Genomic DNA, 26,974 nt, shown 5'->3' with positions numbered 1-26,974 from the left:
GGAAGCATTGGGGAAGCAGTGGCGTAGTGGGAATGTCACTTGACTAGTAATCCAGAGCCCAGTCTAATGCTCTGGGGGCATGGGTTCAAATCCCACCACAGCAGATGGTGAAATTTGAATTCAATTAATAAATCTGGAATTAAACGCTAGTCTAATGGTGACCATGAAACCACTGTTATAAAAACCCTTCTGGTTCACTAATGCCCTTTAGGGAAGGAAATCTGCCGTCCTTACCTGGTCTGGCCTACATATGACTCCAGACCCACAGCAATGTGGTCGTCTCTTAAAAATGCCCTCTGAAATGGTCTAGTCAAGGGCAATTAGGGATGGGCAATAAATGCTGGCCTAGTCAGTGATGCCCAAATCCCACAAACGAATTTTAAAAAATTATATGCAGTAGGCATACACTCCACAGCATTATCTATACATACAATTCACAATTGTGGGCGGCGCAGTGGTTAGCACCGCAGCCTCACAGCTCCAGGGACCCGGGTTCAATTCTGGGTACTGCCTGTGCGGAGTTTGCAAGTTCTCCCTGTGTCTGCGTGGGTTTTCGCTGGGTGCTCCGGTTTCCTCCCACATCCAAAGACTTGCAGGTGATAGGTAAATTGGCTGTTGTAAATTGCCCCTAGTGTAGGGATGTGGTAGGAATATGGGATTACTGTAGGGTTAGTATAAATGGGTGGTTGTTGATCGGCACAGACTCGGTGGGCCGAAGGGCCTGTTTCAGTGCTATATCTCTAAAATAAAAAAAATATGACCTGTTGTTAATCCAGCTTTTTACTCAAACACTATTTTCTTCCTCTCCCCCCTCGTGCCCTCCCCCTTTAATGGAAGGATACTAAATTAGATGTACAACAAATTCAATAAAAAGATTACCCAACTCACCTTCTTCCTAAAGAGCGAGAAGGCCTGACCACAACCTTTACAGACTAAATTCGGGACTTCAGGCATTGGGGAGGGATATGAAGAATATCCTGTGCTGTGAGCAAATCTGAATGGCCCTGTACCTCCACTGAACCCAGGTTGTTGGCCACGTACTGTTCCAGTACCCATTACTTCATTCAGCAGACCACAACATGAAGCCCACATCGATGTGGCCCCAGCCTATAAAAGAGACACAAATTCACACAATTTACGGAAGTGCATTGTTTGCCTAAGAACAAGGTTCATAACAGTACTGGTCAACAAACTGAACAATTCTTCAAAAACCTCAAAATTAGAAGAGATAGTTTAATTAATTCACATCACAGAGATAATAATGGAGACACAAAAAGTGAAGCTACATTTGACAGCACAAATTCACACAGTATTCTCCAATTAACATGGTATTATCCTACTCACAGTAGTCATATTTTCATGCTATACACCGCAATTCAGACATGAAAGGCAGCACAGAAAGCATTGATACATAATGTGGACAGCATGCTCAGACATGTTACTGCAACTTGAGACCTTAAAGACTGAATAAAAGAGAGGCAAGCATGGTAAGAAAGTAAACAAAAACCTGCTATACTAAGAATGAGAGGATTTTAAGTTGTGTAATTTTTCCCTGTGTGTTATTCCATGTATCTTTAGTTCAACTGGTTGCACATTTCTGGTCCTGCAGGGAAGGTCATGTCTTACCAACTTAATAGAATTCTTTGAGGAAGTGACAAAGTTGATTGATGAGGGAAGGGCTGTCGATGTCATATACATGGACTTCAGTAAGGCGTTTGATAAGGTTCCCCATGGCAGGCTGATGGAGAAAGTGAAGGCGCTTGGGGTCCAAGGTGTACTAGCTAGATGGATAAAGAACTGGCTGGGCAACAGGAGACAGAGAGTAGCAGTAGAAGGGAGTTTCTCAAAATGGAGACGTGTGACCAGTGGTGTTCCACAGGGATCCGTGCTGGGACCACTGTTGTTTGTGATATACATTAATGATTTGGAGGAAAGTATAGGTGGACTGATTAGCAAATTTGCAGACGACACTAAGATTGGTGGAGTAGCAGATAGTGAAGGGGACTGTCAGAGAATACAGCAGAATATAGATAGATTGGAGAGTTGGGCAGAGAAATGGCAGATGGAGTTCAATCAGGGCAAATGCGAGGTGATGCATTTTGGAAGATCCAATTCAAGAGTGAACTATACAGTAAATGGAAAAGTCCTGGGGAAAATTGATGTCCAGAGAGATTTGGGTGTTCAGGTCCACTGTTCCCTGAAGGTGGCAACGCAGGTAAATAGAGTGGTCAAGAAGGCATACGGCATGCTTTCCTTCATTGGACGGGGCATTGAGTACAAGAGTTGGCAGGTCATGTTACAGTTGTATAGGACTTTGGTTCGGCCACATTTGGAATACTGCGTACAGTTCTGGTCGCCACATTATCAAAAGGATGTGGATGCTTTGGAGAGGGTGCAGAGGAGGTTCACCAGGATGTTGCCTGGTATGGAGGGCGCTAGCTATGAAGAGAGGTTGAGTAGATTAGGATTATTTTCATTAGAAAGACGGAGGTTGAGGGGGGACCTGATTGAGGTGTACAAAATCATGAGAGGTATAGACAGGGTGGATAGCAAGAAGCTTTTTCCCCAGAGTGGGGGTTTCAATTACTAGAGGACACGAGTTCAAAGTGAAAGGGGAAAAGTTTAGGGGGGATATGCGTGGAAAGTTCTTTACGCAGAGGGTGGTGGGCACCTGGAACGCATTGCCAGCGGAGGTGGTAGATGCGGGCACGATGGAGTCTTTTAAGATGTATCTAGACAGATACATGAATGGGCAGGAAGAAAAGAGATACAGAAGCTTAGAAAATAGGCGACATGTTTAGAGAGAGGCTCTGGATCGGCGCAGGCTTGGAGGGCCGAAGGGCCTGTTCCTGTGCTGTAATTATCTTTGTTCTTTGTTCTTAGGACAACTATTGGCTGGCTGACTAAATTGAGAAAAATAATCAATCTATATAGTACATGATTGTGTTTTCAGAATGATTCAAGTTTCTCAGTCAATGAATTACTGTTACATAGGAAAATGTGCTGCAACATTTGCCTAAGAAAAATTCCATCAACAGCAATGAGACAAATGACTACTTGCTATGGTTTTGGTAATGGATGAGTGAGTAGGTGGTGTCATTGGGCATCTGATCTTAATACTTTTAACTGCAGGTGTATGCACATGTACTTTAATCATTGTGTGTAATTGTTGGCAAAATACGAAGGCAAAAAGCAGCGTTTGCAAGTATTTTTTGATCATTGCAAGTGCTTCACTTCCTTAGGTCATTGAGTGATGGTAGATGTTTGTTCAGTAAATATACACATGAAGTACAATCATATATTGTTAAAATTAGTGCCTGTGGCTACAACAGTGTGCCGCAACCACATCTGTAGCTGGTCAGCAATATCTACTGGACAACATTGTGTTAAAGTATGCAACCACAACTTGCATTTATATAGTGCCAGTAGATATGCCAGCAGACATAGTAAAATGTCCCAAGACACTTCACAGGAGCATTAGCAAACAAAATTTGTCACTGAGCCACATAAGGAGAGATTAGAACAGGTGACTAAAAGCTTAGTCAAAGATATAGAGCTGAAAGAATGACTTAAAGGAGGTGCGAGGCTCTCGACAAGGGTTATACCCCACAATGGCTCCTGATATGGTCCGAGAAGGTGACAAGAGCTACCTCCATCCCCACCACGCATGCACTTCAAGAAACTCCCATCCCCATTCTCAAAACTATTCATGATCCATTAATGCTTTTATTTACCCCTCTCAGCCTGCTTTCCCAAATGAGATCATCAGCACTTAATGTTTAAACAAAGAGGGAAAAAAAACACAAGGCTTGATTTTAACTCTGTTTGGACAAGAGGCAGAGGGCACCAGTCACCAACTGTTCTAAGGCTGGAGCTATTGTAAGGTCTCATTTAAATTGAACCAGCCAGCTGCCCAACCCAAACAGCATCCTGATGTAGCCCATTGGATTCAACCCAGCACATTATCCGGCAAGGGGGGAGGGGGGTTGGGATGCTGTGGTGCAGCAGGGGCCCAGATTATTTTTGCTGAGCTTGGAGAAGTCCTGGTAGTTACTCCCTAATCTTCATAATGTAACAGGGAAGAGTCCTTTCATAATTTTAGAATATCCTTCAAGATATTTTTAAAATGTTTTGAATTTATGAACATTTGAGATGTAGACCCACATCAGGTCTTTAGGACATAATCTAGGCTGTGACATCAATCCTGCGCTGAAGAAATGCTGTCTTTCAGATAAGGCATTAAACTAAAGCTGTATCTGCCTGTTGAAGTGGATGTAAAAGATTCCATGGGCCTCTTCAAGGAACAGCAGAGGGGGTCTTGGTATCTTTTCTCAACAAACACCAATTAAAAACATGAAAATAAAAGCAAAATACTGCGGATGCTGGAAATCTGAAATAAAAACAAGAAATGCTGGAACCACTCAGCAGGTCTGGCAGCATCTGTGAAAAGAGAAGCAGAGTTAACATTTCGGGTCAGTGACCCTTCATCGGGTTCCGATGAAGGGTCACTGACCCGAAACGTTAACTCTGCTTCTCTTTTCACAGATGCTGCCAGACCTGCTGAGTGGTTCCAGCATTTCTTGTTTTTATTAAAAAACATGAATTGGCCTTTCACTGAAAAGGCAAAGACGACATGTTGGCCAAGAAGATCCACTGTTGCAAATTTATGTAGCCAGAGGATATGCATTCAAGTCAGAATTTCTTTAAATTTTAAAGAAACTGAATAAATTTAAGAAAAACTTTGAATAAAAAGCATACATCAATATAGCCATGCATAGGGCAATCTCAGTACAGGATGTTTGAAATTTCACTGATTCCTACAAGCAGAAGTTGATCCAATCAGAACTGTTTCTGGTGTTTTCTTTGTATTTAGATTTACTCAGTTTCTTTAAAATTTATAGTACTTCAGACTTTTGATTGCCCATCTACCATATTAAAGCAGGAAGTTGGAGTTAGGTTTCCTGGGTAGCAGCTGCAGATATCCACCAGATAAGCAGCGCCTTTTCAATTTGCTACAAAAATAAATGATCCTTGCATGAACTGATACTGCATTGATCTGCCATTTCAAATTAGTGTTCCAAACACCCCAGCACCCCTAGCTCCAGCATGATATACAACTGACATGAATGCAACATTTGGTGTTCGATAACTGATGGAAAGGAGTTTTTTTAATTCTTGCTCAAGATAGCAAGAAATCAAGCAAACTAAAATGTTCTGATGAAAGGTCACTGACCTGAAATGTTAACTCTGCTTCTCTCTCCACAGATGCTGCCAGACCTGCTGAGTATTTCCAGCATTTCTTGTTTTTATTTCAGATTTCCAGCATCTGCAGTATTTTGCTTTTATATATTATATAAACTAAAATGTCCATTGGAGACCAAACATCCAGTCCAAAATGATAAAATGATAAAGATTTTTTTCAAAGTTTATCAAACAGAAGCTCTTTCAACTGAAAGGATAGGTGAAGATAGCTGACTATCTTGTGGTAAAGTTTTGGCAAGACTCTGAAAACGCAGGGAGGAGAACCACACGTTTTCAATCGACTCAGAATTAACATTTCACCATCATTTTTCAAACAGTGCTTCCAGACTTTACTGGGTTATTTGGCTGATATATTTGACAGACTCAAATAACTTAGCTTTTCTTTGAAAAAACTAACATTTTCATTACCCATGGAAAATGTAGAGCTTTGCCAAAAATATTTTAGTATAGAGTAGCTGTTTGTTGCAAGACAATGTGATGTTCCCTACATTGTCTTCTGTCATTGTGAACAGTGAAAAGTCAGTCTTAGAAGTTAAAAATGTATTTGTGGAGCATTTGTCTCAGCTTTGCACAAAATTCAGCAAATATTTTACTGAAAGGAATAAATGAATTGTAGGATTTTGCTTAGGTTTGAAATCCAATTGCAGAGGACTTTGTAGAAAGGCCAAGATTGCTGGAAGTCTAAAACAGAATTTGATGAATGGTGCTGGTGACTCAGTTTTGAGACAATTTGAAAGTTATGCCTCTTGATTAGTTGCAGCTCTCAATTCGAAAGGTTTCCGAGTTGTCCCAAAAAGCTGCTGAAATGGCTTGTCGACTTTGCATCATTCTATCCGTATGAAATGGGATTTTCTTCATCTACTTATATCAAAAAGTATTGAAGCTGTTTGAACGTAGAAGCTGATTTACAGTTGAAACTCTCCAAAATAAATCTGAGATTACAAAAATGACGAATTAGCAAACAGCTCATTCTACATGCTGAGATAAGTCATTGTGTATTCACTTATGTTCAGGTTTATTCAGTTGTATAGTGCTGGCACTGTGCTATTTATGTTGTTAATGACAGAAAGTAGTATTGTATGGCTTAAGGTAGACTTATTAGTGGGCCCCAAGCTCTGGAATTCTCTTCTTAACCCTTCCTCCTTCTTTAACACATTTACAACCTACCTCTTGGACCAAACTTTGTGTCACGTGACCTAATGTGTCCTTTGACTTGGTCTCAATTTTTGTCTAATTACTCTTCTGAAATACCTTGGGACATTTCATTACGTTAAAGGTACTATGTAAATGCAAATTATTATTATGTTAGCCAAAAATATCCTCTTGTTTTATGTGAAAATACATGAAGTGAGATTGATTTTCACTAGTAGTGCGAAATGGGCTCATTGAAAATTGTCAGCCCACTTCCACTACTAGTGAAGATTACTTTCGCTTTTGTAGATTCTCAGAGTAAGGCAGGCCTGGGGTGTAGTAATAAACAATTTGGGAACGCCAATACAACCTAAATAATACACACAGATGATACCATATAGGTTATATTGATACAATACTTACATTTAAAACAAATGTTTTCCATTAATTGCAAGATTTAAACGATAGCAATATTGCCACTCAAATTTCAATTAAGTAGAATAGACACTCAAAACTTTAACAGGTCCCTTATAAATGTATTGTACTAAAATGTCAATGGTGTTGTCATGGGCTTGAAATTTTTTCTCATTGCATCGACTTAAACATTGGGTGAAAACACCAGAATTAATATATTATTTTGAATGTCATGTCATGAGCACTATCAAATAACAAAGGTTGTTAGTCATTTTTTTTTTACAAAGACATAAATGCTGGTAATTACTGATCACCAGATATTCCAGAATTGGGTAGTAGCATCCCTCACTCTCCTCTTCCTTATGCCCGTACAAATTCAGTTTCAGACATCACGCACAGTAAATACTAACCCGGGAAGATCTGACAAAATCCCCACGGATTGCGGTTGGAAAGCTTTTATATGTGTACAAGTCCCTGCGCAGTCCTCACAGCTTCTGTAAGAAACCAGAAAGAAACCCAGGCCTAACACAGACAGTAAGGACACCCCCTCCTCCCTTTGCTGCTGTCCCTGGTAATGACACAATAAATAACACGCCTCACTTTCACACTTGTGCTGTAATGCAAATTTCAAAATAGAACCACCACCATCCGTAAACGCCCACTCGCATTTTCTCGACCAATTCTGCTAATGCCAGCAATAAAAGGATGTTTGAAGGTGCTATTGGATTTCTCCAAACTACTTAAAAACTGCATCAAGCCTTTCCTTCATACTCTGTTCCCAAATATTATCTGCGCACAGTTACTGGCGACAGTAATTAGTGACCCGATCGTGGGGCGGCTACATCGTTACAGGAACGACCGACCACCACCACAACAAAGCAGCTTTTAAAATACCAACGAGACAAATACCTTCATGACAATTCCTCCGACTCCGCGCCCGAAACTACAGCAACATGTCCGGCCTGCTGGTACCAAAGGGCGAGAAGAGTCTCGAGCCCAGCAAACGGACACTCACTCTCGCGCTGCCGCGGCTGCGCCGGACCCAGCACCGGCCTGATTGACATTCGCATCAACCAATCCTCAGCGAGATGTACACAGGAAGTGATGAACGGTCATGTAAGGGTAGGGAGGAGGGTGTGCGCCAGGAGAATCTTATGATGGTTCTGGGAAAGAGAGGAAGGGGTGTGAGCAAAAATGCAAGGAATGGGATGGACACAATCTTGTCAATGATGGTGGAGAGGAATCCTTGGTTGAAGAAAAAGGAAGACATATCGGAAGCCCTGTTTTGGTTGGTGGCATCATCAGAACGGATGTAATGGAAATGGAGAAACTGGGAGATTGGAGCAGAGTTCTTACCGGAAGTGAGAGTCAGTGAGCTTATAGCATATATTGGTTGACAGCATATTTCCAGAAATGGAATAGCGCAGTCAAGTAAAGGAAGAAAAGAACCAAAACAAGAAATGCTGGAATCACTCAGCAGGTCTGGCAGCATCAGTGGAAAGAGAAGCAGAGTTAACGTTTCGGGTCAGTGACCCTTCTTCGGAACTGCGAAAAGATTTGGAGATGGACCATGGAAAGGTGGAAGTTAGAAGTAAAGTTTATGACTTTTTCTGGTTCTGGACACAAGCCAGAAACGACACTATCAAACTCTGGTAGCGAATTCCACAGCCTCACAAACTGTGTTGTCTCATTCAATAAAGCATTTTAACATTTTCCTGCTTATTAAATGATGTGTTCTAGAGCAAATATAAAAATGGTCAAAGACCAAAAATTAATTAGAAAAATATATTTCACCACTATCTATTCTATAACTGACATCTAGATACAAAATGCTGAAATTGGCACCCAAATAACAGACCCAAATTGAGAATTTTACTCAGATTCTATAATACACGTAGTGAGTGTAAAAGTATAGTTTTATCCTGAAATTAGATTCAGGAGACTGCCAGAGTGAAAGCAGTAATACAGCTATATCCTTGAGACTAAAAACACATTAGATGTTTACTTAACATGCATCCCTAACAAATATTAGAGGAATAAAAGCAAAATACTGCAGATGCTGGAAATCTAAAATAAAAACAAGAAATGCTGGAAATACGCAGCAGGTCTGGCAGCATCTGTGCAAAGAGAAGCAGAGTTAACGTTTCAGGTCAGAGACCCTTCTTCAGCTATCTAAATATTAGGGGAAGCTGAGTTTCATGGCAGATCAAATTTATTTCTATGGAAACCTATGCAGCAAACTGCTATCAAGTTGGAGATCTCCCCATCGCACAAAAATAAGGCTTGTGTCTATTTATTATGATTTGATGACATTATTAACTTACCTGAATTATTAATTATCTTAGAAATGAGCACTACAATTTCTGTAAGCAAAAATGTTTCTAATACAGAGTGCTACAAAATCTAAGTAGCTTGTGTCATTAAAATTAAATGTTTCAGTTCATTAGCTTAACATGAAACTGAATAAAACTAGTTAAAAGTTCAAACGTTTCTATATTATTTCAAACTGTATAGAACAGAATGATTTCTATGTTGTAGATTGTTTCTGAAGCATTTTATGGATCATCAATTGCACAATAAGTTACATGCATATATATATATATATGTCTAATAACAGATTCCTTTTAAACTGTCTCAACTAACCTTTTATTGCCATTACTTTTTAATCTTGACAACATTGAAAATTAGAGTAAGGATTTAAAGTGACTATTTACCATATACAATAATGTAACCCGCCACACTGCCTCTTCACAACAAACTTATAAACAATCATCTAACTGCACCAAAGGCCAGTGAACATGCACTAACCTTCAAATACAAAAAGGAGAAAACTAAATATGTTATCTTGTCTAAAAAAAACATAAACATGCCTCAGCCATTGATTAAGCAAAGCATGCGATAGAACTTGATGGCTTATGGAAAAGGTGCCATCTTCATCAACTTGTATGGTTTTGGTTGAGGGCTTGTACATTCCATGACACTGAGAAATTTACTTTTAGTAAACCAAAAATTCCAGTTCTGTATCATACTGGTGTGTTAATTTTTATCTAACATATACACATTTGCAACCCGGTATACAAAATATCAAGCAGATACAACTAAATTTGCAAAGGTTCAGCCAAACCTTAGCACCATTTTCAAAACAATTGTAATGCAAAAAAACTGTTAAATGCTAGAATCCAGTGGTACCTACTTGCTTCCAATGCAACTTGCTCACTCTGTTCATTGCTGCAAGTTTTTTTCTGAACCATATGTAAACAAAGATGCTAAACAAACAATTACATGTATAAAGATTAATTGAATATTAAACACAATAATATATAGAATTTACTTCTGGATAGGCTCTTGCTGCAATTGGGTAGGTGAAAATGAAACCAAGTGAGGGCAGTTCCACTCAGCTGGACAACAGAGAAAAAATGTTGGAGGAGGATGGTGTGGTCAACTATGCCAAAGGCTGCAAAGATGATAAGGAGGGATAATGTGCCATGGTTACAGTCAGAAAGGATGTAATTTGTGAAGGTTTACTAGACTAATACCTGGAATGGGCAGGTTGTCTTATGAGGAAAGGTTGGACAGGCTAGGCTTGTATCCACTGGAGTTTAAGAGAGTAAGAGGTGACTTGATTGAAACAGATAAGATCCTGAGGGGTTTTGACAGGGTGGATGTGGAAAGGATGTTTCCCATTGTGGGAGAATCTAGAACTAAGGGTCACTATTTAAAAATAAGGGGTCACCCATTTAAAGCAGAGATGGGGAGAAATTTTTTCTCTCCGAGAGTCATGAGTCTTTGGAACTCTTCTAAAGGCAGTGGAAGCAGAGTCTTTAAATAGATAGATAGGTAGATAGATTCTTGATAAACAAGGGGGTGAAAGGTTATCGGGAATGTGGAATCGAGATTACAATCAGATCAGCCATGACCTTATTGAATGGCGGAGCAGGCTCGAGGAGGAGCTGAGTGGCCTACTCCTGCTCCTAATTTGTATGTTCATATGTACTTTTGTTAGTGCTGTTTCAGTGTTGTGATGTGGTGGAATCTGGATTGGAGAGATTCAGACATGGAGTTGTGGGAAAGACAAGGACGTGAAAGGGAAAAAATTGTGGAGCTGTAGGGAGAGAGCAGAGGAATGGAATTAATTGGGTAGATCTTTCAAAGGCACAGGTATGCTGGCTGTATGGTCTCCTTCTGCACTGTACCATTATACTATGATTTGGGAGGTGACAACATGTTCAAAGACTTGAAAGGAAATTAAGTTTGGAGCTGGGTGTTAGTTTGCAAGCACAGAGGGGCTGGGTGATTGAGAAGGGTGGGGATAGGTGGTGATGGGGTGATCATGCATGTTTACCGACTAAGAACTGGGAATCATTTACTTATTTCAGTTAACGTGAAAGTCAGGAAAAGTAATTGGGCGGTCAGCAGGTTAGTGAGAATTACATTGAGATGATCCATGAGGTCAGCTTTGTTACAAGAGAGATGATGTCCAGTCTGACCAGACCATCCAGAATTTCCTTCAGCTTATCCCTTAATGTCAATGGTACTTGATGCGGGACATGTTCTACTGGATCTACTGCCTTGTTGAGCCTGATTCGGTAATCTCCATCAACTTGTCCTCCACCATCACTGAAGATTTGAGGGTGTTTCTGTGCTAACACTCTTTGATCAGTAGTTTGTGGTTGTTGAACATTTATATGGGTGCACCAGTATAGAGTATTCTATTAGTTTAACTGGCTCAGAAGGGCTGGCATTCACTGCTGACCTCGAAGAACGATGCCATAAAGATTTAGTGAACTCTGCCACATTGATTTCCCCTATTGTAGAGTCAGTTTCTTTCTGGCACCATCTGTGGGGGATCTCTGGCATTGAGGAACAGTGAAGTTACCAAGCAGGCGGAGCAGGCAATCAGATTGAAGAATTTTCACTGACAGCAAACAAGGAAGTAAACTGCACTTGGTATCCCTTTTAATCATGTAATCATTTTACAGACAGCGAAATAAAGATTGGGACATACACATGGAATTAAGATAAAAGCTGAAATATCATAAACTTTAAAAAAAACTTTTGTTTTAAAAATCTATGAAATTTTATCATGAAATAAAAGGAATGACACTCCACCCTTTTAAAATTAGTTTTTCAGGGTCAGAGATGTTCAGCAGTACTTATGACTTAGCACACATTAAAATCTGTTACACCTCATTCAATAAAGCTTAACATTTTCAATGTGTTTTACAGTGAGAATAGTGTGTAAAAAGTTGATTTGTGGTTCTGTGCTGATGGCATCTGCAAAGACTGCAACAGCACACACTCAGGAGCAGCGTATCACTGATAGCAACTTCCAGATTTCCATGTTTAACTCTGCTGTGTGGATGCTAGAAGTTGCTGTCAGTTATACTTAATGATGTTCATGTCCAGGCAGGCCTTTCTACCAAGTAGAGGGCATATTGTTGCTCTATCGATGGGCTTACAGTCCAGCTTACATCTAAAATCACCATGTTGGACTTGGATTCATATTTGGTCTTTAATGGGGAGCCTTGAACCACCATAAACTACGATTTCTGTCTTGAATCGTTCATCCTTTGATAGCTTGAAATAACGAGTAGCCTTTTAATATTAAGTGAAGCTGAATCACATTATATTGTGCACCAGAGCTGTTTGGAATCTTAGGTAGTTGCCTGACTCGCGTTTAAGTGTAACAAACTGAGTTATACAAACCAATAGCACTATCCTCACTGACAAAAACTTCTTCTGTGCTTGGTTCATGTATTGCTCTAGCTGTATTTCTATCATTCTTTTCCACGGCATTTCACTGCGAAATGGTTGCTTTTGTTGGAAATTTGTTCCTGCACGTTTTCCCATAAGCAGAAACACAGCTCTCTTCTGTGGAAGTCATGTCTCTTCTCGCAGTTCCTGCACTCTCAAATCTTTGGGAAGCCTCTGGTGTTGTCCCAATGCTTGTCACTGCTGTGCCTTGGGGTCTCCTAGGCTTTCCGAATGGGACTCAGACTCTGTCCGTTCAAATCCCTGATGTCTTCTAGTTGCACCACCAAGCTTTCAGATATATGAAAAATGTTGTCCATCTTCAAAAAGGTTAGGCTAGTCTCTCAAAGCAGTCTCTCTCACACCATTCCACACACAAGCTGATGTCGTAGTAACTTATCTAGTGTAATAGAGTGGAAATCACAGCCTTCAGGGAGTTTTTGCAGTGCCATACAATACTGGTTGTATGCTTCACAATCTCCTGTTGAACTTGTAACTCTCAAAGGGACTGTTCTTACACAGTTGCACCATCTTGTCTCTGTCTCTAGCTTCGGCCCAGTCCAGTCATATGGAGAAGAAGCCACACTGTTTTTCGCCAATCACTGTGAGAAATGTCACTCCCTGCACTAGTTCCATCTCTTGGTCTAACTTCATCGAAAGGGCATCGTTTTTTCAGACTCACTCAATCCCTTTCTGAAGCATTTGAGTGGTGGATGTCGAGAACCCAGGGGTGGTGTTAGAGCATACTCTGTCGCCATCTTGAACATGCTTTAGCTGTCAAGTAACTGTTTTTTCTGTCATGCAGGCCATTGATATATCCATTATAGGTAAAGGTTGTTTTAAGCAATCACTGCCAGCACATGTAGATACTTTTTTATGAAGTATGTCTTTGTTGAGTATCCATGTTTTATTAATACCACTAAGTAAACTAACAAGAGTTGCAGGATCCAGACTTGAGTGCTTCATGAGGCCGAACAAGAGCAATCACATGTGGCTACATCGATAGCACACACGCACAAAAAAAAGCTCATCATAAATTTGAGAAAAAGAAAAGTATCCCTAAAAGTCAGTCAACTCATGATAGTTGAAGGAAAGATTGAAAAATAAACTTTATTCTGGACATTTTGTTCACAACCTTGGTGTCATATTTGACTCCAAGGTGACCTTCTGATCACATATCCACAGCATCACTATTTCCACCTCCATAACATCATCCAACTCCGCCCCTGCTTCAGCTCATCTGTTGCTGAAATCCTCATCCATGCCTTTATTACCTCTAGATGACAATTCCAATGCACTCCTGGCCAGCCCCCACATTGTACCCTTAGTAAACTTGAGGTCATCCAAAACTCTCATGTCCATGTCCTAACTGGGACCAAGTTCTGTTCACTCATCACCCCTGTCCTCATTGACCTACACTGGTTTCTGGTTGAGGAATACCTCAACTTTAAAATTCTCACCCTTGTTTTCAAATTCATGCATGGTCTCCCCTCTCTCTATGTCTGTAATCTCCTCCAGCCCCACACCCTTCAAAATATCTAAGCTCCTCCAATTCTGGCCTCTTGAGCACCCCTGATTTTAATTGAAATAAAAACAGAAAGTGCTGGAAATACTCAGCAGGTCTGGTAGCATCTGTGGAGAGAAAAGCAGAGTTAACGTTTTAGGTCTGTTGACCTTTCATCAGATTTTAATTGCTTCACCATTGGTAGCTGTGCCTTTAGCTATCTGGGCCCTAAGTTCTGGAACTCTCTCCCTAAATCTCTTCCTCTCTACCTCTCTTTCCTCCTTTAAGACGCTCCTTAAAACCTATCTCTTTATCCAAGCTTTTGGTCATTGCCCAAATATTTCCTTATGTGACTCTGTGTCAAATGTTGTTTGATAACACTCCTATGAAGCGCGTTCAGATGTTTTACTACATTAAACACACTATATAAGGCTCAGTTGGTAGCTCTCTTGCCTCTAAGTCTGCAGGTTGTAGGTTCAAATTCCACTCCAGGACTTGGACTTGAGCACAAAAATCAAGGCTAACATTCCAGTGCAGTACAGAGGGTGTCCTGCACTGTCGTAAGGGTTGTCTTTCAGATGAGATGTTTAGTTTTTTAGTTTAGTTTAGTTTAGAGATACAGCACTGAAACAGGCCCTTCGGCCCACCGAGTCTGTGCCGACCATCAACCACCCATATATACTAATCCTACACTAATCCCATATTCCTACCACATCCCCACCTATCTCTATATTTCCCTACCACCTACCTATGCTAGGGGCAATTTATAATGGCCAATTTACCTACCAACCTGCAAGTCTTTTGGTTTGTGGGAGGAAACCGGAGCACCCGGAGAAAACCCACGCAGACACAGGGAGAACTTGCAAACTCCACACGGGCAGTACCCAGAATTGAACCCGGGTCGCTGGAGCCGTGAGGCTGCGGTGCTAACCACTGCGCCGTTAAACTGAGGCCTGGTCTACCCTCTTAGGTGGATGTAAAAGATCCCATGGTACTATTTCAAAGAGCAGTGGAGTTATCCCTGGTGTCCAGACCAATATTTATCGCGATCAACAAAAAAAACCAGGTCATTATCACATTGCTGTTTGTGGGAGCTTGCTGTGTGCAATTATCTGCTGATTTTCCCACAACAGTGACTGCACTCCAAAAGTATTTAGTTGGCTGCAATGCGCTTTGGGACGTCCTATGTGTTTAAATGGGTTAGTAATCTATCTCACTCTTCCTTGCCCAGTCTGACTCCTGATTTCGATGCTTTCAGACCCAACAAACTGTGACTAGAGCGCATCGAGCGGATGCTTCGATCGTACATTGATTGGTGAGCCTGCCGCCGGTTGGAGGTGGTTGATTCGTCGCTCTGCAGATTTGTCCGAATTTCTGAATACTGCAAATTACAGATTAAAACTAAGGAAAATGTATCTTGTATCTGTCGTAAGTTGATGCTTCGTTGTAGGAATGACTCTGCTAAAAGGAAACGTCTTTAGCAAATCGAAACCCTTGTATGTGCAACGCCGTTTCCATCAGGCCTAGTGTGATTGTGGTCACTAGGATATTCACAGTGTTTTTGTCTGCATTGGAGAAGTTCAGTTGGGTTTAGTTGCTTTTCTTCACTTGAGATTTTAGCTCTGGTATTTAATTTCACCACTTGACTGCTCATTATCATGGCTAGCGTTCACGAGAGTATGTTTTTCAATCCTATGATGGCTAACGGTGTAGTTCATGCAAATATTTTTGGTATCAAAGACTGGGTTACCCCGCACAAAATCTCAATCCTGGTTTTGTTACACGAAATGGCCACTTGTAAAGGACAAGGGACCCCAGAAGTTGAAACTAGACGTCTCCAAATGAACAAATTGAATTTACCATTGCTGCAGGTGAGGATACTACTTCCTGATGATGCATTTGTTTGAAGTCTATTGATGTACTCTCTGTTTCTTTTCTGAAATTCTATATATATATTAATACTTTGTTACAGGGTCCAGACATGACATTACTTCAGTTGCTTAAGACTATTGGAGAATGCTGCCCCAAACTAGCAAGTGCTGTCAGTACGAGGTAAGAAAATCTATAATAACGGCCCAGAAATTTGTGGTTGCAATGACAGGAAAACTGAAAGTGTTTGGCGTCATTACTCTGTGAAGCTGACAGCAACTGCTGGCATCTGCACATGTGCAGTTAAATGTGGAATTCCAGAAGTTGCTATCAGTGCTTGGTTGCTTCTTCAAAGGGTGTGCTGTTCTCACAGATAGAAAGCATCCAGAAATTACTAAATTGACTTGAACTTTCACTTTTGACACAATCATTCTCACTGTAAAAACTCTTGAAAAAGTTATGCCTTGTTGCATGAGATGTAACAGATTTTTTAATAACATACTACATCATAGTTTCTGCTGAAAAATCTCTCTGGCCCTGAAAAACTAATTTTATAATTCTGGAATGTCAAATTTCCCCATTTCATGATAATTTAGATTTTTTTTTAAAAGTACAATATTTTAAAATGTATTTATATTTCAGCTTCTATCTTAATCCTACGTGCATGTCCCAATCTTTATTTTGCTTTCTATAAAATTATTAAGAAGTATAATATTAAACCTACCTGTTACTTCGTAGTTTGCTGTCTGAGAATTCTTGAATGGGGTTGGCTGCTTAGCTTGATTGACAATTTCACTGTTGTTGGATGCTAGAGATCGTCTCTCGCTGACATCTGAATTAAATTAACTTGAGTATTGCTAAAAATAGAGACATGTTGAAGCTTTTCGTCTTGTACTCATCAGGACAATCCGTAAGAATTGGTATTCATTGGTATTCTTGTGGATTGTCCTGATGAGTGCAAGATGAAAAGCTTCGACATGTCTATTTTAAGCAATACTCAAGTTCTGTACTACCAAATGACCAACTAAATTAAAGTTGGGAAAGGTGAAATCCATGCCTTAAAGCATACTAGATTTTTGTGGGCAACTGTCTTTTGAGGTCAGCGGTGAACACTGTCATTTTGCCACTGACTGTAAAAGTTGGGCACTAATGTTAGAAGCCTCAAAACAAGTTGCATTAACTGCAGGATATTGTGGACTTGGAGAGCAATGATATGGTGGGAACCAGAGAAAAGTGTCTAAATCCAGAGGGTGGAAATTAGTTCAACATTTTGTGGTAGTGTCTTTGCAAAATAATATGGATGGAAAGGTGGTGGTTTAACTCTATATATTACGAGGATGTGGGAGATAAATGTATTTGATCCTGTGGGGAGGGAAAGCTACAAACGAAACTATTCACATTTATTAGCTCAAATACAAAAATAAATCCAAGTTAGGGATTAGGGATATGCTACGGACTCCAAATTAGAACGAGCAGGATAATGTGCTCATCGGGAGATAGGAAGAACAATTTCATTACTCATTTAAAAAATCACATTGAAGCTTATTGTAATTGCATTGAAATAAAACAAGAGATTCATTAGTTTATTTTTCTCTTCTAAAAGATAGATTTGAATAGTATAATTTTGCAATTTATCTTTTTAAGAGTGAAGTTGATGGCTGAAGGGGAGTTGAAAGATATGGAAAACTTCTTCTATTCCCTACAGAATGTTTTCAGTGGGACAGAACCAGCAGTTCACAAGACTAGTGTTATAGGTATGAATTTTTAATATTTGACCATGAAATATTTATTATCCCTGTGGTCACTAGTATGCAATCTGCACAACTATATATTTTTGATTGTGTAATTTATAGCTGGGAATTGTTTTCATGTACCTTCAGGTTATTGATATTCAGTTTCAAATATCTGCCATTGTGGATCTCAAATCAAACCCTGCATAAGTTACAAAGATCTGCAATCATCACGAGTAGAACCTTTCATTTTGCAAAATGGATCAGTGAGAACTGTGATGCTTATGGGGCACCGACTATAGTGTTTGATCAATGTCTCATTGATTTTTATTAAAAAAAATATGCAGTGTGTTTTTCATCAAATAAGATACCATCTAAATTTAAAAGATAAAGATCCTAAAGTTTTATTTTTATGGTCCTACAGAACATTGCCTTTTTAGATATCCAAATTCATTGGCAGCAGGTGAAAAAATGGCAGCTTGATATTCATTTTCGATTTCAAATCTCTGCATTGTGGAGAGAATCCCTCCGGTGGATAATGGAAATTGGTGGATGACTTGAGATTTCCCAGCTGTCCATTGTGCTTCTGGCAAGATTAACCATTGCTGGAGCAGCTAATGTATTAACCTGAACTATTGGGTTCACAGCAATTCTACTCATCTGTCCATAGCTCCAGCTGTTTCACACAGTCAAAAATTCTCCTTTGCCTTGAATCACACATTACCATAGTTCCTCAGTTTTCTCAATGCATTTTGTGTGTACTGGTGGACATTGATTTACAAGTAAGAGAAATTATGTTTGGAACATTGTCACAGATATTGAGTGTAGACATTTTATTTGCACAATGCCTATGTTTTTTGTTTTTCCCATTTTATACTTTACCCCGTGACCTCTCCCCTCTTTTTTTTTTTAAACAAAAGAAAGCCACTAACCTCTTGGAGGATTTTGAAGAGGAAAAAGAGTAAATAATTGTCAAAAGACAATGTTTTAACTGTTGTTTGAAATATTCCTCTTATTCAAAAAAAAAAAGGTAGTTTTGCAGTAGGGAAAGTTGTTGCTTCCTTATATAATGGCACATGAAGTACCCTATTTCTTTTTGCTCTAGATTGTAACAAATTCCCCTTTTAGAAACATGGACAGGTTGATAACTTGACCCTCAAATCCCTACCTGGAGAGAAGTGACTGAGTACCCAGCTGGATGTCGATCCAGTATTAGCGCGAGCAGGGGACCAGAACTCCGTCATCTGGTTAGATGCTAACTCAGTATTTGGACACTGGAGCTCTTGTCTCTGCTTGTTGGGGCTAGCTTGATTGGACCTTGAACCCATAACCTTCCAATTTGGTGGTGTGAATGCTACCTCTGGGCCAAAGCTCACTGCCAGATTGTAAATTTCTAACAAAACTTAATTTAGAATGAACAGTTTTACTGATTATGTTTTGTACTAATTAACTTGTGTCCAGGACAACAGTTTGAAAATAGACTGAAGTCAGTTGGATAACTAATTTTTAATGTTCCTGTAGGTCTGTTCTTGCGGCACATGATCTTGGCTTACAACAAGCTGTCCTTCAGTCAGGTTTATAAGCTTTACACAGCTTTACAGCAGTATTATCAAAACTATGAAAAGATGTCTTCAACAACTGTAGAAAGAGAAGATACAGATATGGAATTAACCTCTTTAGATCTAGAAGGAAAGATGGAAAAAGAGGAATTAGAATTTCCATTAAGGTAAGATTCATCAGGTACTATTAACATATCTCTCATTGCTTAAAGGAGAATAAAGACATAGGTGAGGAAACTACTCTCAATGAGAAGCATTCCTCATATTAAGTTTTTTTTTCCCTCTTCTCAATTGCTCCAACTTGGTTAGAATATTTTGAATTGTACTTTCTAGTTCTGCAAATACCTAACGTTCAATTCTCTACAGTCTTGTTGAGCTGCTTAATTGATGATGGTTGCAAGGCCGTTATGAAGTGGATAATTGAAAATATTGCTAACTGGTATTCTTTCAGTCCTGGAGGCTGGTCAGGAGTTGTCTGAACCAGGAAGATTCAATAGCAGCTGGTTGATATAGCAATACCTTGATCATGAGTGAACCTTCTTGGTTTAGGTGCCTCCTGATTGATATCCATGAAGGGATTAAGCATGGAACTATATTTGAAATGAGCTCTGTTTTTTTCAGCTGCCAGTTAATTTGGATACCTAAAAAGGCAATCTTCTGCAGGACCATAAAAATAAAAGATTTTTTTCTTTTTAAATTTAGATGGTACATTATTTGATAAACTCTCTGTGCATGTTTTCTTAAATCAATAATATATTGATCATCCACTGTAGTCTGTGCCCCATAAGCACCACAGTTCTCACTAATCCATTCTAACAAAGAAAGATTCTACTTGTGCTGATTGCAGATCTTCGTAGCTTGTGCTGATATTGTGGATTGCATATTTCAGTGATTTGGATCACTCCTAATTTTTGAAGAGTTGGTTGACATCTCATATCTACCCATATAAAACCCATCTTGTTTGTTAATGTCCTTGGGGAAGGTAATCTGCCTTTACCTATCCTGGCTTGACTGTGGTTGACTTTTAACTGCCCTCTGAAATGACATAGCAAGCCACTCTGTTGTATCTAACTGCTATGAAAAAGTCTAATAAGAATGAAACTTGATGAACTACCTGACATCGATCGAGGCACTGGACATATCCAGCCCTGTCTGCCCCGCAAAGTCCTCCTCACTACCATCTGGGGACTTCTGTCAAAATTGACAGATTAGTCAAGCAACAGCATGACAAAGTGATACTCACACAATCATACCTTTCAGTCAATATCCCAGGCTCCTCCATCACCATCCCTGAATATGTCCTCTCCCACAGACAGACAGACCCACCAGAGGTGACAGCACAGTGATATGCAGTGGGGAGGGAGTGGCCCTGGAGTTCTCAGCATTGTCTCCAAATATTACAGCATCATATCAAACATGGGCAAGGAAACCTCCTGCTGATCACCACCAACTGCCCTCCTTCAGCTGATGAATTAAACCTCCTCCATGTTGAACACACTTGCAAGAAACATTGCTGAGGGTCGTAAGGGCACAGAATGTTCTCTAGGTGGACAACTTCAATGTCAATCACCAAGAGTGGCTCGGTAGCACCACTACTGAGTGAGCTGGGTGAGTCCTGAAGAACATAGCTACCAGGCAGGGCCTACAACAGGTGGTGAGTGAATCAACAAGAGGGGGAAAAACCTACTTGACCTCATCCTCCACAATCTACTTATTGCACATTCATCTATCCATGACAGTGCTGGTAGGAGTGACCACAGCACAGTGCTTGTGGAGAGGAAGTCCCATCTTCACACTGAGGACACCCTCCATCATGTTGTGTGGCACTACTACCATCCTAAATGGAATACATTTCAGAATAGATCTAGCAGCTCAAAGGTGCTGTGGGCTGTCAACAGCAGTAGAATTGTATTCCACCACATTCTGTAACCTCATAGCCTGACATTGTCTCTCATTCTACCATTACCATCAAGTCAGGAGATCAATCCTGCTTCAATGGGGAGTGTAGAAGAGCATGTCAGGGGCAGCACATGGTGTACCTAAAAATAGCGTTCCAAACCTAGTGAAGCTATAACACTGTACAACAAGCATGCTAAACAGCAGAAGCAGCATGCTATAAACAGAAGTGATACCACAACCAATGGACCAGATCAAACCTCTGCAGTCCTACCACAGCCTGTTGTGAATGGTGCTGAACAATTAAACAACTAATGGCTTTGAACATCCCCATCCTCACTGATGGCAGAGCCCAGCATGAATGCAAAAGACAAAACTGAAGCACTTGCTACCATCTTCAGAAAGAAGTGCCGAGTAGATGATCCATCTTGGCTCCCTCCTATTCCAACTATCACAGATGCCAGTCTTCAGCCAATTCGATTCACTTCCCGTGATATCAAGAAATGGCTGAGTACACTAGATACAGAAAAGGCAATGGGCCCTGACAGCATCCCGACTATGGTGCTGAAGGTCTGTGCTCCACAACTAGTTGTACTTCTACAACACTGGCATCTAGCTAATAAAGTGGAAAATTACCCAGGTACGCCCCAACTACAAAAAGCAGGACCAATCCAATCCAGTCAATTACTGTCCATCTGTCTATTCTCAATTAACAACAAAGTTATGGAAGATGTCATCAACAGTGCTATCAAATGGCACTTGCTCACCAACAACCTGCTCACTGATGCCCTGTTTTGGTTCTACCAGGACCACTCAGCTCCAGACTCATTACAACCAAACATGGACAAAAGAGCTGAATTCCAGAGATGATGTGAGAGTAACTGCCCATGAAATCAAAGCAGCATTTGAGCGAGTGTGGCATCATGGAGCCCTGGCAAAATTGAAGTCAATGGGAATCGGGCAAAAACTCTTCTCTGGCTGGAGTCATACTTAGCACAAAGGAAGATGGTTGTGGTTGTTGGAGGCCAATTATCATAGCCCCAAGACATCGTGCAGGAGTTTCTCAGGGCAGTGTCCTAGGCCCAACCATCTTCAGCTTCTTCATCAGTGACCTTCCCTCCAACATAAAGTCAGAATTGAGGATGTTTGCTGATGATTGCACAATTTTAGTTGCAAATGGAACTGTGCAGAGAATGAAGCAGTCCGTGCCTGCATGCAGCAAGATCTGGATAACATTCAGGCTTAGGCTGATGGTGGCAAGTAACATTTTGTGCCACATAAGTGCCAGGCAATGACCAAGAAAGAATCCGACCACCTTGCCTTGACATTCACTGAAAAACTTTCTATTAGCATTCTTGGGGGTCACAGTGGACCAGCCATATAAATACTGTGGCTACGAGAGCAGATCAGAGCCTGGGAATTCTGGGGTGAGTAACTTCCCTTCTGACTCCCAAAAGCCTTTTCACCATCTACAAGGCACAAGTCAGGAGTGTGATGGAATACTTTCCAGTTCCCTGGATGAATGCAGCGCCAATAGCACTCAAGAAGCTCGACATCATCCAGGACAAAGCAGCCTGCTTGATTGGCACCCCAATCACCACGTTAAACATTCACTCCCTCCACCACCTGCCAACCAAGCTTGTAGTGTGCACAGTTTATAAGATGCACTGCAGCAACTTGCCAAGCCTCCTTCGACATCACCTTCCAAACTCATGATCTCTGCCACCTAGAAGAACAAGGGCAAGTTCCCCTCCATTACACACCAGCCCGACTTGGAAATATATCACCATTCCTTCATCGTCACTGGGTCAAAATCCTGGAACTCCCTACTTAACAGCACTGTGGATGTACCTACACCAGAATGACCTGAAGCAGTTCATTACCACCTTCTCGGGCAATTTGGCATGGGCAACAAATGCAGGCCCTGCCAGCGACATGCACTTCCCATGAATGAATGAAAGAAGGAAAAAAATCTGCATCATGCAGACTAGCTGGCTAAGCTATCCCACAACATCCTGCTTGTGTTCTGTAAATTTTTGCACAAGGTTTTTTTGACTATAATTCCTCTGCTTAGCCAACAGTAACCTTCCTAAAAAACAGTTTACAAAGGAGAAGGAGGAACAAACAACCAAGATTGCTGGAAAACATTTTTTCTGTAGATTGAAGTGTGTTCTTTGTTCCCCTTAAAAGGTCATTTTACCTGTGCTAATTTTTAGTGAGGCATGAGGGACCCAAGGTTATCAGTACCAGGTATATTATTGTAGATATATTGACAACAAACAGATTACATTAATTGGCATACTGTGGGTGAATCCCATACATGCAAAGCCTCCGTTTGAACGTGACTCTTAGACAGGACTTGCAGTGGTCTGTTGATCTTTTAGTTCAATTTGTTTCTAACTTAATGGGTGTAGGAAATAGGTTTCCTAATAATTTAAATTTCTTCACTGAATAATTGTACTTGGTAACAATCCCAGGTTGCTCTAATGTGGCCTCTTGTTGGTGCATTTTCTTTTTTAAAGCTGATCAATATGGCAATTGACCTGGTTTAAAAACATACACATTACATAAAAAGAATTGTATTTCCCAGCCAGTAGCGTGATTTGCCAGGGTTGGACAGATCCAGAGTGTCCGTCATTCCAGTATGAACTCCTAACTCTTTTCTTTCTGTTGGTAACGGAACTGCAGCAGGTCACTCCCTGAAAATCACTAGTGCAGTCTAGCAAGGAAGGAAAGTATTGTTGGATTTTCCATGTCTGATGACTCTGTTCTTGCTTCACTCATCCTTCAACATACCTTCGCTGGACTGGGCTAAACTCTCTTAAGCTCCTACTGCTGCTCCTGTGTGTTTCTTTTTGCCCTGCAGCTGTTTCTTGGACCAATTATGTTACCCCATGTGCCCTGATCATGTGGCTGTAACTTTTACCTATCCGGACTCCCCAATTTTCATTGATCTTGGTTCTGTAACTTTGCATTACCCTTAAAAATTCCATGGTTATACAGATAAGTAGCAACTGATGTGAGCAGAGGACAAGAATGTTGTCTCACATTTAATTAGTTCAGTATCAGTGAACTTATCTATTTTGTTGAACCACTGATATTGTATCAATGCAAACCTAATAGCAATTAAACATCTGATTTTCCTATTCTGAAATTTGTAATTTCAATGTTCTGTCACATTCTGATGAAATAAGTTATAGGGATTACATTTTTAGTTGCCCCATACCCGTCTTTCAGTCTATTTCCTTGCCACTACAGGAATATGAACTTCAGCTAGGATTGGTGAAGGGCAAGCAGTAAATTAACTAATAAAGCTCAGCTTTGTTACATATGTAACAAATAAAGAGCTCTTAAAATTAAATGATTGATGCTACAATATTGTTTGACAGGGATGATGAAGTTATTGACAGAGGACCTCTATCCCAGAAACAGGCAGAATTTTTCCTTGCTCAACAGGTATAGTATGGCTGCCTTTATTCCTTTTTGTTTTAAAGTACCAACTGTTTGCTGTGATAAATATTCACAGGTGCAAATAGCTGTGCTGCGTGTCTCACAGGTGGCACAGGCCAGGAATCAATCCTTGGATCTCCCTGGTCTGTGTGGCTCAGTACCATACTGGGTAATGCACCTATTCACTGTCATGAGAGGGGCTATCGTTTCACAACTATAGAACCATTACCTGTTTTTATTGCACTTGCAAAGTATTACTTGTCTGGATCTGCTGTTGATGTCAGGGCTGATGATCAGTCTACTGGCCAGGAGTCTCTTGCTGTTTTTTTGACATGGAAAAAGTCTGTTAGAGGTTGACCTGCTTACATTTATAATCCTTCCATGTTGATTGCATTCTGTTCTGACAAAAATAGTCACTGGATTTACCCTTAACCCTTCTTTAAAAATGTTGCTTTCTCCTCCAAAATGGATGAATAAGATAGGAGGTAAGCAGTTTCTAAAGCTAGCTTTTAGAAGAGATGGAAAAGATAATATGTAGAAAAGTAAATTTAAGTTTTTAAAAAGGCTGACACTCTTTTTATCTGCTGTTGACTCTCAGTCACATAGTAAGTTGCTTGGATGGTAGTGGTTGGAGAAAAGTGCCTTGTGGAATGTGATTTAGGTTTGATGTGGGTACCTTCAGCAAGTAAGATTAATCTTGCAGTAGTGGTTTCCATATTTTTTGTATGGGTATGAAACTAGTAAAACATAGAATCCCAGTCAACACAAACCCAGAAATATGCTGTCTTTCTAAGGAGTTATTTAACCATATATGGGATATCAATTAAATATTTAATATTGACTTTGAAGCAGATGAAGTAGACCAGTTTAGATTGCTTTTAACCAATGCAGAATATAAGTTCATCTTTAGTACAAGCTGATGGTCATTCCCTCAGCGAGATGATAATCTTTTATAAGTATAGAATTAAATCCTGCTCCGTGTGCATTTAAAACAATTAGCTAATGCTATGGTGTCACTATTGGCTAGTTTATCAGCTTTGCTTGGATGAAATGACAAATATGGACTTTAAATTTTGTAGGCATCACTGTTGAAAAACAATGAAAACGAGGCTCTTTCACCAGCTGCTCTACAGAAAGAACTGAATAACTTACTCAAATTTAATCCCGATTTTTCAGAGGCTGTAAGTATTAGAATTTTTATTGTGTCTGCTTGAAATTCTACTTCTGATAACTAAACCATTGGTAGAGGTTAAAAAAAAAAATCCATCAGTCATTACCAATGCTGCTTTAACTAGGTAAATGTTGACAAAGGATCTTTTGAAAGGCTGTAACAGTATGTTACTGGTGAATGAACATGCAATGGTGAAAATATTTTCAAAATGCTGTAGGTGTCACATTCTAATATTTGATCTATAGAGTAAGGGGTAATAATTTAATGTATTTCTGTACTCCTGAAGCAATTTCAGTTTACAAGCCATGAATAGCTTGCTTGCTTTTCCCACCTCTCCAAAAATGGTTGGTAATTCCTTTGTTTCCAGTACTATAAATTTTCAGATAAGTTGAATCAGTTCCACATTTCTCCTCTACCCCATCCCCAGTGCCCTACAACCACTATTGCATTCATTTGAACTGATGAAATAACTTTTGTCTGTTGCTGTCATATTTTAATTCAACGACTGCCCTTACTGCACCCTGCTCTCTGACCAGAACGTGATTGTGTGAAATGAGCCTGATAAATTGTGCAACAATGAATTAAATATACAGTGTAAAATAACTTGGAAAATTAGCGTGCGATCTATCCAATATTTTTACAAATTCATTATTTTAAAGTAAGTTATAATGTTTTAATATATTATGTGATTTCAGCATTATTTGAGCTACCTAAATAGCCTTCGTGTACAAGACTACTTCAGTGCTATGCACAGCCTCCTTCACTATTTTGATCGGTTGATTCTTACTGGCAGCGACAGCAAAAGCAGTGGAGAGGATGGATTTGGACGAAGTTTACGATATGCTGCTCTCAATCTTGCTGCTTTAAACTGTAGATTTGGCCACCAGTAGGTAACATTTTTGGCTCTAAATATTGAGTGCTTGTTCTAGAGTGCTACAGAAGAACACATTAATTTCTTTGCAAAACGAAGATTTCATATCTTTGGTGCCAGTCTTTATTTATTTAATGGGTATCTAGCATGTACATGGCTATTGGAGGAAGGGAGCAGCACCAAAGTAGGCGATTTTTCAGTAGTGTCTCTGATAGTAGCAGCAGCAGCACCACCACCTCACCTCAACTTTAAACATTCCTAGTAGTTGTAGCCAAAAAACATTGCTGAAAGAGGAAGGTTGAGTGGTTGAAGCACTCCTGATCATGTCTGTATCGAGAGAGATGTGGTTATTCTAAAGTTGGCCTG

The 26,974-nt window shown here is 40.1% G+C and overlaps 2 protein-coding genes across 5 annotated transcripts in view; one reads left to right on the top strand and one right to left on the bottom strand.

Moving 5' to 3' along the window:
- Nucleotides 1–18,927, bottom strand: part of rnf34a (ring finger protein 34a) — a 62,205-nt gene extending 43,278 nt beyond the window's left edge. The window contains exons 1-3 of one of the 3 annotated variants that reach the window (XM_068055008.1): nucleotides 7,717–7,869; nucleotides 5,671–6,194; nucleotides 889–1,107 (exon numbers count right to left, since the gene is read on the bottom strand). In XM_068055008.1, the coding sequence (XP_067911109.1) occupies nucleotides 889–1,092 (204 nt within the window). In that variant the 5' untranslated portion in view covers nucleotides 1,093–1,107; nucleotides 5,671–6,194; nucleotides 7,717–7,869. Of the gene's footprint in view, nucleotides 1–888; nucleotides 1,108–5,670; nucleotides 6,195–7,716; nucleotides 7,870–18,829 lie in introns of those variants that run through there. The other 2 variants (XM_068055007.1, XM_068055006.1) reach the window with 2 other exon arrangements.
- Nucleotides 15,360–26,974, top strand: part of anapc5 (anaphase promoting complex subunit 5) — a 38,954-nt gene continuing 27,339 nt past the window's right edge. For both annotated transcript variants that reach the window (XM_068055004.1, XM_068055003.1), the window contains exons 1-7: nucleotides 15,360–15,933; nucleotides 16,035–16,114; nucleotides 17,576–17,685; nucleotides 19,183–19,387; nucleotides 24,506–24,572; nucleotides 25,646–25,747; nucleotides 26,433–26,623. In XM_068055004.1, coding sequence (XP_067911105.1) covers nucleotides 15,721–15,933; nucleotides 16,035–16,114; nucleotides 17,576–17,685; nucleotides 19,183–19,387; nucleotides 24,506–24,572; nucleotides 25,646–25,747; nucleotides 26,433–26,623 — 968 coding nt within the window. In that variant the 5' untranslated portion in view covers nucleotides 15,360–15,720. The remainder of the gene's footprint in view (nucleotides 15,934–16,034; nucleotides 16,115–17,575; nucleotides 17,686–19,182; nucleotides 19,388–24,505; nucleotides 24,573–25,645; nucleotides 25,748–26,432; nucleotides 26,624–26,974) is intronic.

This window comes from Heterodontus francisci, chromosome 23 (assembly GCF_036365525.1).
Source record: "Heterodontus francisci isolate sHetFra1 chromosome 23, sHetFra1.hap1, whole genome shotgun sequence".
In the NCBI taxonomy this organism is placed as follows: Eukaryota; Metazoa; Chordata; class Chondrichthyes; order Heterodontiformes; family Heterodontidae; genus Heterodontus; species Heterodontus francisci.
Note: the sequence above shows the minus strand (reverse complement) of the source record. Positions and strands in the feature narration are given on the sequence as shown.